At 37.9% G+C, this 12222-nt stretch overlaps 1 protein-coding gene across 1 annotated transcript in view; it reads right to left on the bottom strand.

Annotated features, from left to right (window-relative positions):
- Window positions 1-12222, bottom strand: part of EGFL6 (EGF like domain multiple 6) — a 138024-nt gene that overhangs the window by 73844 nt on the left and 51958 nt on the right. Inside the window, exon 4 of the mRNA XM_077482542.1 lies at window positions 1432-1551. Within this exon, the coding sequence (XP_077338668.1) occupies window positions 1432-1551 (120 nt within the window). The remainder of the gene's footprint in view (window positions 1-1431; window positions 1552-12222) is intronic.

Below are 12222 nucleotides of genomic sequence, written 5' to 3' on the forward strand. Positions count from 1 at the left end.
ATTTTCATTATTGCTTGCATGGCTTTTGTAAGTTATGATAACAATTTAAATATATTACATCTATGAACATATTGTATATGTTTGACATTCCTGGACTTAAGAAGATATCATGCCTGTTCATTAAAATGTGATAAATTCCTCACTATGTTGTTATTTAATAGAATAATGCTGTCTGCTCCAGGCTTCAGGAGACCTCCACAAGGTTTACTTTCCAAACATTGCTCTTTAAAATAATAAAAAGTTAAGTTTCATTGCCAACATAAACTGCCCGAATGACTTTACTTTAGGCATACACAAAAAGGCTTTGAGGGATTGATGTTTATCTACTACTTAAATGAGTATTTAGGTTACATTGCCATTGTTATTATGTAAAAAAAAAAATGTTTGTCTTTTATTTATAGATACCTTGTCAGTAGCATCCACTCCTGATGAAGTGAATAAATATTCAAGAAAAACGCGCTGAGATTGAGGTTTTTATTCTTTCTTGTTTCATTCTACTTTCGTGATACCTCAGTATGTTGAAATAAGATGTGAGATCTTGTATTAGCTATGTTAAGAGACTGACAACAATATTTTTTGTTGATGGTGTGATATACCCCATTAAAATCCCAGTAGCTTCTTTTGAAATGAAGAATGGAGGTAACATCATTTCATATATCCTGTACTGCACCTCTGATGTGCACTTACATTTCACTGATCTCTCTAGTATGCCAGTCTCTGCCTATTCTAATTATATTTCAGTAATATGATATACATTACCCAACACACACAAGGCATGTTTATATACTTAATTATATACTATATACTCAATGTATTGATTGGTCAGTTTCATAAAGCTTTCATAGGGGTAGTCCAGAAGCTCTATTTGCATTTAACTTCTTGGATGAGTTTTGAAAATGTGAACAGCGGCACACCAGCTATTGATCTCTACACAGTAAAAACTGACAGCCGCTGCTGCTCGTACAGGCGGCAGGGAGGTGACCTAGCTGTATTGCTTAACTGCAGATTACCAACCTGGCCCTGTTGCCTTCAGGTCTGTGTAACTCTCAATGAGGGATGGAAAGAAATATAAATCCTTTGGCAGATAAGACAGCAGCCATATAAGTATTTGGATGTTTGCCTGGAGTTCATTTGTAAAGTTCTACAAAAATATCACTTAGATTGATGTAGCGTAGCAGTCATAGCAAATTGTATAACATATATCCAGGAAACTATATAGTGCTAAATAAGAAATGCAGATAGATCATATTATTCAGATTGGGCCATATATAAAGACATTTTGGATTTCAGTTTTGCCATGGATTTTCAACTAGTTTTATATTGGCTGTCTTGTGGATATAATAATAGTAAATGTGTTCAGGCACAAACTATAAGTTGCAGTGGATATAATGAGATAAAAAATAAAATGCATGAACTGTTTATATAACTTACTTGAGCAAGAGCCATCTGGCATCAACATGTAGCCATTAAGACAGTAACACTTGTAGCTGCCATGAGTGTTCATACACCGATGCTCGCAGGGACGAGGCTTAAGACCACATTCATTCAGATCTGCAAAAGACATTTCATTCAGAAATATGTGGACGCATACTTTTTCAGTGGTTTTATTGCTGAGCCAAAGATTTTGAGCTGGAAAGTGAAATGAGGTCAGCAGCAGTTCATGCGGCTTACTTAGACTCATCCGTAGCTTTAACCTGCACTGCACTATTATACACCAATGAAACAGACTTGCAGTTAATTAACAAAAAACCATCAACAAATTGCAATGCACAGAAATTATATAAAAATGTAATTATGTATTTATATCTGGGAAAACAAGACACATGGTTACATAAAAATAATTCATCAGTTTGTTAAGCAGAAGTTTAGAAACTTTAACTGCCACTTCTCCTGCATTAAAAAAAAACACACATACATACCTTTGTTCTAGCTGTTTACATTTTGTCACCTGTCCTTCCTCTTCTCTTTTGGCGGAAGTGGCCCATCCTGCTGCACTAAATGGCACTCACGTAATGACATGTGAGGGCCATGCACAACAGTGCAGAAATACTTTGAACCCATCATGAATAATGATGCTGCCCTTGGTGAAGGATCTATAGCAGGCCATCTTTAGAACAAGTGGGCTGGATAAAGTAGGTTTTCATATAACCCAGAAGACAAAATACTTCTAGAGGTAGAAAATTACAGTGGAACACAGCTCCAGACTAAAGGTGGGCATTGTAGTAAAGACTGCTTTTTTATTTTATCTTTAAAGGGCTATTTTTTTTATATTTTCTTTAATAGAGGTCATTTTTGAATTATATACAGCACGGGAACCATTCTATGAAAGATATTAAACTTGTGCAAAAGCTATGAGGAAATACAGAAGGGTCTTGTGCCCCATATTTATTTTGAATTAACTAAATTCAGCTAAGAGGGAAATGGGGGTTGTGTAGACTGCCTGCTAACTCCTGTACACTTCCCTGCTGACCATCCATCCTCTGCTCTGTTGATCCCCCTGTACACTGCCATACTGATCCTCTGTACACTGCTTTGCTGCCCCCTATCCTCTGTCTTGCTGACACACTGTCTTGATAACCCACTGTACACTGCCCTACAAACCAATCACCTCTGTACACTGCCTTACAGACTGTTGACCCTATGTTCTGCCATGCTGACCTCCCATCCTCTGCCCCCTTGACATTTTTTACTGCACATCAGACAGGCTAGATATAGGTTACTGTACTGTATCTATGGAGGAACATGTTGTCACCCTAGGACAAAACCACAAAACATCCCCTCACTCCTTTTCACCATACAAGATGTGTGTAGATGTCTGGAAGCCCACGGAGAGAACTGGGAACACTGCTATCTGATAACAGTCAGCAGAGGCAGACAGCACATGCAGTTATCAGCTCACAAGATTTCTGGCAGTATCAACAGGTATTTGCACGAACAGGTAAGACAAAATGCTTTCAATGGTACATTTACCACAGCATCAGGAAGCAATAAGAGATGTGGATTTCTTTGGGTTTACATGCACTTTGAAGATACCACTAAAAAGGTTTTGTTATATCTGTTTAATTGGTGGAAAAAATACCTGTTAATCCTGCCAAAATTTAACGAGTTTGTAATTTCTTGTAGTCAGTTGACAATACAGTACCTGTGCTACGCTGAAATCCCAAGAAATGTTATGACACCTGCCCAGTTCACCTCTGTAACTGCATAAAATTCCTTGATATGATATCAAGATGATGTGAGAGCTTTAGGTACACCTTAAGTTCTGCTATTTTTAAAAAGAATAAATGGGCAAGAGTGGAAATGTATAACTATCCAGTGATTATTCTGACCTCTAGCATCTTGGTTGCGTTTAGTTACTCCATTCTACTTTTTATTGGCTCCTGCTTTCTAGTCTCTACTTGTCCACTTGCCCTTTTATTTCTCATTCTGCCTCTCTACTAAGCTACATTTGTCTACATGTTTTCTTTGTACTTCTTATCTCATACTGTTAGCATGTAGTTAGTGGTCTATATTGTTTCTATAATGGCTGTGTCTCTGAATAGTGTACTTCAGTCTCAAGTTCTTTGACCTTAAAGCCCAACTCCAACCATTTTTTTTGTTTGTTTTTAGATTTGGATAGTGCAGGGAAGAGTTTAAAATGTAATGTCAGTTATTCTTTTTAGTTTGTGACCCCACTGGAGAGATTTTCCCTTAGCAGTGGCCATCCAAACAGGAAGGCACAAACAGCAATATAAACATTATCAGAAGTTATTCCTCATTCTACTAAAAATGTATTTTTGTTTTTCCCATCATTGCCATGGGAGAGATTTGTCTTCAGTTTCTGTCCTGACAAAATTGAGGTTAAACTCCTCAAGAGACACAGAGATGGCAATAAAAGGCCAGTAGAGGCTCTGTTAGAATCTCTAACCCGTATGCAAAACAATATAATCTTAGGTGAAGTTGGGCTTTAAACCTAACTACCTGTTACCATTTCTAGTCTGTTTCAGTGTGTATGCCCTTATTTCACTGGCACAATAACTTTTCACCTTGGTTTTTGATCTTGAACGTGGCTCCTGGCTATGCAGTTATATCCATTTACTATCTGTGATATCAGTGTCCAACACTGGTGATTAATGGAGCTCTGATAATTGTGGCACTGATATCTTTAAACCCAAATATCCAGAATGTATGTCCTGATTATTGTCTGTACACCATACAAATGTGAAAATAAGCCATGTGTAAAAGAAAATGGAAAATGTGGGGGTGCCCCGTGCAGATGGTTGATTTTGTACTGTTGTGAGAGCTGCTGCCCTCTCTAAGACAACTACCTAGGTAGGGTCTATGTAAAAATATTAAAGAGGTAGTGGCTATGGTGCCTCTTAATGTGCTGGGTGCGTGCTACAAATTAATTGTTTAAAAGTGCTTTGTGCTACTCCATAAACCAACTCATTCAATTAGATTAAAAAACAATCCATGATAAGTTGATAAGGTGACTGGTGTTTTGTTAAACCAACAGGTGAGTAAACGTTGACTTCATACTATGTGCAAAAATCCATCATTGAATTACCTGTACATATACAGTTGATAAAGTGACAAGTGCTTTTATGAACCTTATATAGTAAGCATTGAACTCTCTAGTGATAGAGAATGTCCAGGTCATATCATAGAGACTGGAACTACACCAAATGTGCATATTGAGCACACCACATAGTATATACTGTAGTTCTGGTCTCTATGATATGACCATGACATCCTTTATGATTTTTTGGGTTAAATGCAGTATTTTTGGTACAACATATCTGCAATAACAATAGCGTGCACACTATCAGGTAAAGCATAAGTGATAAAGGAAAAAATCTAAAGTCCAATCCAAAATGAACAGACATTACAAAGGTCCGGAGAAGAACTAACCAAATATGGCCACTGAACGTACATCTTTGGTCTATCCAAAAATGTCTGCCGATCATACTGCACCAGGTTGCTAGGCTATCGCACACTATATATTTCCAGGAAGTGTAGAAGGATGGCGCTGCTCCTGATGACGTTGTGCTGTAGGGAGGAGCTTCCAGCATCATTGCATAACTTTCTGTTTAGTCTGTGGAGTGCACAAATTTCCCAGACTTTCTGCTTTTTAAAGCTTACTGAATTCAAATTACAGTGCCTTGCAAAAGTATTTACCCCCTTGGCATTTTTGGGGTTTTGTTGCCTCATAACCTGGAATTAACATAAGTTGTTTGAGGATTTGCATCAATTAATTTACAGAACATGCCCACAACTTTGAAGATGTTTTTTTATTGTGAAGAAAGCAAAAAATAGGACAAAATAGAAAAATAGAAAAATATAATAGAAAAAGTCAATGTACATAATTATTCACCCCCTAATGTCAATACTTTGTAAAGCCACCTTCTGTGGCTATCACAGCTCCAAGTCGCTTTGGATAAGTTTCTATGAGCTTGCCACAGCTTAACACTGGGATTCCCCCCCCCCCCCCCCCCCTTTGCAAAACTGCTCCAGCTCCCTCAAGTTGTTTGGTTTGTGCTTGTGAACAGTAATCTTTAAGTCTGAACACAGATTTTCTATTGGATTGAGGTCTGGGCTTTGACTAGGCTATTCCAACACATTTACATGTTTCCCCTTATACCACTCAAGTGTTGCTTTAGCAGTGTGTTTGGGGGTCATTGTTCTGCTGGAAGGTGAAACTCCGTCCTAGCCTCAAATCACACACAGAATGGTACAGGTTTTGCTCAAGAATATCCCTGTATTTAGCCTCATCCATCTTTCCCTCAACTCTGACCTGTTTCCCAGTGCCGACTGCTGAAAATGCAGTGAGATGGTGTCCTTTGGGTGAGGTGATGGGTTGGGTTTGTGCCAGACATATCGTTTTTTTTGGCCAAAAAGCTCAATTTTAGTCTCATTAGACCAGAGCACCTTCCTCCATACATTTTGGGAGTTTCCCACATGTCTTTTTGCAAACTCAAAACGGGCCATTATGTTTTTTGCTGGAAGTAATGGCTTTCTTCTGGCCACTCTGCCATAAACCCCAACTCTATGGAGCGTGCGGCTTATTGTCGTCCTATGTACTGGTACTCCAGTCTCTGCTGTGGAACTCTGCAGCTCCTCCTGGGTTACCTTAGGTCTCTGTGCTGCCTCTCTGATTAATGCCCTTCTTGCCCAGTCCGTGAGTTTTGTGTGCGGCTGCCTCTTGGCAGGTTTGCTGTTGTGCCATGTTCTTTCCATTTGGTTATGATAGATTTGATGGTGCACCTAGGGATCATGAAAGATTTGGATATTTTTTATAACCTAAATCTAAAACCCTGACTTGTACTTCTTAACAACATTGTCCCTTACTTGTTTGGAGAGTTCCTTGGTCTTCTTGGCAGTGTTTGTTTAGTGGTGCCTCTTGCTTAGGTGTTGCAGCCTCTGGGGTCTTTCAAAAAGGTGTGTATATTTAATGACAGATCATGTGAAACTTAGATTGCTCACAGGTGGACATCATTTCACTAATTATGTGACTTCTGAAGGTAATTGGTTGCACCAGAGCTTTTTATGGGCTTCAAAACACAGAGGAGGTGAATACATCCGCACATGCCAATTATCAGTTTTTTATTTATGAAAAATAGTTTTATGTATATATTTTTCTAATTTTACTTCACCAACTTAGACTACAGGCATACCCCACTTTTAAGTGCACAATGAGGTTTATTTACTAAAGCTAGAAAGTGCAAAATCAGGCTCACTTCTGCATAGGAACCAATAAGCTTCTAACCCCAGCTTGTTCAATTAAGCTTTGGTAATAAAACCTGGAAGCTCATTGGTTTCTATGCAGAAGTGAGCCTGATTTTGCCCTTTTCAGCTTTAGTAAATAAACCCCATTGTGTACTTAAAAGTGGGGTATGCCTTTATTGTGTTCTGCTTCATCACGTATAATTCAGATTAAAAAAACATTGAACTAAAGGCTGTAATGTAACAAAATAAGTAAAAAACCAGGGGGGGGGGGGGGGGGGGTGAATACTTTTGCAAAGCAATGTAAATGTCAGTGCATTTCCAATAGTTTTAAATGGAATAAAAAGTCAAAACTTTATCGTGCTATGGGGTGTTATTTCTTTCCATATATAACTGAGATGAAGGGGCTAACTGTGTGAAGGAGAATACTTACCAACGTGGATCTGTGTCCTGTCATACAGCGGCATAGCTGTGAATGCAAGATACCCCCTTGAGGAGAGATCTCTCCGGTGAGAGCAGTGGCATAAAGGGAGCACCTGCACTAATATATATCTGTTACAAGCATGGATAAAGAGCACCTGTAACATTAATTTTAGAATTTTTGTTTACATCTTTTAACATATATGGACTGATTAATGATACCAGGACTTGATTGCTCACAGATTGGGCGCTTTTACCACTATAGAGTTCAGTGGTCACTATATTTTCTGTTCATAAATTGATTTAATCTATCACTACAGAGATCAATGTTTACTATATAAGGTCCATAAAAGCACTTGTCACTTTATCAACTGTATATGTAATTCAATTATTCATTTTTGCACAGGCCACGAAGTCAACGTTTACTCACCTGTAGGTTTAACAGAACATCAGTCACCTTTTCAACTTATTATGGATTGTATTTTTATTTAATTTAATGAGTTGGTTTATGAAGTAGCACAAAGCACTTTTCAACAAATAATTTGTAGCACGCATCCAGTACATTAAAAGAGCGGTGTCATACCAACTACCTCTTTAATCTTTTCACAGGTGTAAAAGAAAGCTTCTCTTGGAATTTGAGTGATTTCTACAGCCACTGTACATGAATGTGAAGTTCACACTGCATTGTAAGTGACCCTTACAACTTCTCTAGGTGATGAGCTGTCACCTAAGCAAGAACATATAAAAAGGCAACTTGATAAATTGTCATAGGCTGTCAGATCAAAAATAGAGAGTATAGAAATTACAGTACTACAAAAATGTACATGGTAAGATAGATTGTTCAGACATGTATGATCTTCCTAGGGCATTTCATTGATGGATCACCAGTCAGTGTAACATTCCTTTGCATTGCCAAGAAACAGGCCCCAAGTGTTAACTGTTAAACTCCTGACAGACAGAGATTCTTTGATTTGAGTTTGTCTTGAAGAATGTAAGCTGGGACACTGTTATCAATTCCCCTTAGTAATACTTATATGCAAACATGTGAATGATCGTAGTGAACAAAGCCAATGATAGAGCAGATGTGATAACAGCTTTTCTAAGCCCTAGGGTGGCAAGTTCCTGTATTTTACATCAGCTATGTGCAGGTATGATTGAAGGTACAGACTACAGGTACATGTCAGTTGAGTTTTGTTATCTCTTGCCTGAATAGATTTTTGAGGCTCATGAAATTAAGCATAGTCTGATTTTAATGTATGAATTTACCATATTGTTTTACCTTTTAATATATTTATATATATAATATTTTTGTCCCTGTCCCCTTTCTGATTATTGTAGAATATGCTTTATTCTTTGATTGTAGCCTTGATGAAGAGATTGAAGTAGTTTTGGTATTCAACACCCACTCTTGAAGTGACCAAGCAGCTTATATATGGGATCTTTATTGACAACAGATTAGCTATGAGTAAGGCCTTGTAAGCCAAAATGCATTAGCTTTGTTATATATTGGACCACTTGACTTTTAATAAATAAACTCTATAGATTATGTTTGGGCTCCTGAATTGACTTTTTGAGTACCAAGTGGATAAGAGCCCAGCTAGCAGACTGACACCTACCAAATGTGTTGGATCTTTACATCAAAAGATTTTCTATGTAACGGGATGGCTGCCATTTCTTCCAAAAATTATATTTAATTATTTTTCTGGTTTAGATGTACAATGTTGTAGGCATGGACTTTCTCATGTGGTGATTTCTCCAGGGACCCATGCAAGGATGATTTGGTTTCATAGCCTTTCACAGGATAGAAAAAGAAAAACTGCAACCAGAGAATAAACTAAGGTCATATGTAAAATATCAGTCATTATTGACTGGGTAGTATTCTGAACAGCTACAAGGACCAGGAAGAATGATTGCTCAAGTATTGACATAGCATACAGTTCTAGATGTATGTTTATCATTTGGTGACATTAGAATGAGTCTGAGCTTTGGTTCTCTATTTTCACTATCAGGTTACATAAATGCATGCACAGTAGAAGTGCTCTCAACCCTAGAGAGTTTGTGCAGGAGCGAGCCATAAAAACAAGGGACTAGTGGCTTCCCATGGAATTTTGATGTCAGCCATAGTAGCTAAGTTTAAGGAGGGTTATTTTAGAGTCTGTTGGCTTCCAAGGGTCAGAATACGGATAGGACTGAAACTGTAACTGATGGAGATAAAGTTAACAAATCAGTCATTGACTGCTGTATGCTCTGGTCTTGCCTTAACGCCTTCATGCCACATTTACACATATATGCAGCCTCACAGAAGTGGGTCTTCTTCTCTTCTGTGAAGCCACATATATGCGTGCATGGGTTTGTGCTAGGAGCAAGCTGTGCACTGCACTCCTAGCACAGGGACCATGCTCTCACTGAGAGCCCCAGGTCCCATACTAATGATCTGCAACTGGGAAGCCCGGTTCCAGATCACCTGATCACTGTGATAGCCTCTGATTGGCTATCACAGAAATCAGTCACTGTGCAGCCCACCTCTCTTTTTTTTTTCATCTTGAATGGAGAAAAAGATAAAATATATATGTGTATGTTCAATCTATGCAATAATGAGAACCCAATTCATTCTTAAAAAAAGGTATAATTCACCTGGATCTACTGAGCAGTTGCAGGATATGTACAGTTTTATTAACACAAGTCAAAGTTGCAAACCGGTGTTCAGGCATTAAGATTTGTTTTACACTCCATAATGAAGGGGTTAAGAAGCCTGAGCTCTGAATGTAACTAAAAAATCTGAAGGACTTTGGTGGTTTTATTCTTAATGATTTTTTTGGGGGTGAAATTATAGACTGTTGTATCTCTCTTAGGTGTCCTTTTATGAAGCAGTGAAATCTATTCACTGCTTCATTCTCCGGCATTCACATAGGAGATCTTTCTCCTCTGTGTGCCACTTTGTGAAGCGGAGTAGATCGCTTCACCCTTGGAGGAGTGAAGCGATCTACAAACGCTTCTAACACTGGAGAACGGCCCCTAATACTGGAATCTCGTGAGACTTTACGGGATTACAGTACTATAAATTCACTGATACACAGAGATGTCAATTTATTAAGCAGTGATAAATTATCACAGCTCAATACACTGACACACGGTGTGATTAATGTTAGTGAAATAAAGAGTCCCCCTACATAATATATACATGTATACACACACAGACATTATACATACATGTATATACACACACATTATATATATATATACATATACACATTATATATATATATATATATATGTACATATATGTATACACATAAATATGACAGGGGGACATGGTTACAGTGTTGGGGGGTCTGAACGAGGCATAAGGAAGTTAATCATCTTCCTCTTTCCTCCTCAGATCCCCCCAGATTCTCTCTTCACTCCCCGATTCTCCACCTCTGAGCTGGTGAATCGGGGAGTGTGAATTCTGACACAGATCACCAGTGAAGCGCTCAGATCGCAGCTTCATAAAGTGACCGTTACTGTGTCATTCAATGAGGATTCTCAGTGTGCGGAGATAATCGGCGGGAGAACAAGTTCAAACACTTCTCCCCTGATTATCTCTGGTTTATATACTGTTTATGGGCTGTGATCAGCGGCGATCCTCTGGATCTCCACTGATCACTGCTTCATAAACGGACACCTTAATGTTTTATTCCATGTGTGAGACTGCAGTGAAAAAAAATATATATATATATCATGTTGTGTCAGAAACACAAACTCCAATTCTTGTTGTTTACCACTAATTAAGGAAATTTGAAATAGTAAATAGTATTAAACAAATATGTGATTAAACTAAATGAATAGGTATTTTAAAATGTTTTCACATTTTTAAGTGGATAAATGTGTGAACCCTGGGTGAATGCTTTTATTTATTGTTTGTTTTGGCAAAGACTCGTTTATTAAACTCTCTGAAAATTTGTACCACAAAAATCACACGTTTCCCCCACCCATAACAGTTTGTATTCATTAAAAAAAAGTAGTACTCTTACAAAGGTTCTAATTTAAATAAAGCAAAACAGCAAGAATACAAATTATACTATTGGGTGTCGTCTGACCATAGCATGATCATTTACTAAAAAATGTCTTTCTGACAGTTTAGAAAAGGTTATGAGAGGTTAATGTTTGCACTTGTTTTTAGAGCACAGCTGCTATCGTTCAATAGGTAGGTACATCCAACAGCCTGACAGCAAAGATATATATTGAGTTTTTTTTAATGAGACCTTAAATCCCATAATACATTTTACTGCCAAAAAATTGATTATTTGAAACTATCTGTTTACAGAACATTCATCATTACAATGTACTTAAAAAGGAAAAGATATCACATATCGGCTTGTAAAAAACTTCTAATCTGAAATTGGTAGTAGAGCAAATGTTTTACATGTGTTTCATTTTAAAGTAAAACTCCAGCCAAAACGTTCTATTTGTTTATACACGCATAGGTACAATGATTATTATGGCTGGTTAAATTCTCTAAAGGCCCCATACACACTATCAGATTTTCTGCTGACTTTTTCCTTCAGATTTACCAAAACCATGTAGTCGAAGGGCCTGCCTGATTGCATACACATTGAAACTCCTAAGGTTTGACCTCATATTATATGGTTTTGGTAAATCTGAAGGAAAAACGCAGACTAAGCTCCCAGAAACCTTAAAAACCCTCCCTTGAGGGTTGACTGCTCATTTATAAATAGGAGACTTATTTACCTGATCACCCACTCCAGCCAGAGACTGTGCTCCTTATGCTTTGGTGGTGCATAAAAGCCTGCAGAAGCGGAGGCTCAAGTAAGTAAAAGTGCGTTGCCAAGTTCCCAGAAATTGGCAATTGCATTTTTCAGTGCAGGTGCAGCCCCACTACAAAGTAGGATTTTTAGGTTTCTTGGAGTTCAGCTATCTTTAGGCAAAACTTTTTTTTTTTAAAGTGGGGAAGGGTTAGTTCTTCGGGTTTTTTTTTTTTTGCTGTCCCCTACCACTGTTGGGGAGATTCATCCCTCTGGTGGCTATTGTAATCAAGAAGGAGGAGGGGAATCAAACATTTAGACTGTATTCACCCCTGAGCATGTGTTTTTACATTTT

Source organism: Lithobates pipiens, unplaced genomic scaffold (assembly GCF_037356315.1).
Source record: "Lithobates pipiens isolate NorthernLeopardFrog02 unplaced genomic scaffold, aLitPip1_a1.2 Scaffold_16, whole genome shotgun sequence".
NCBI lineage: Eukaryota > Metazoa > Chordata > Amphibia > Anura > Ranidae > Lithobates > Lithobates pipiens.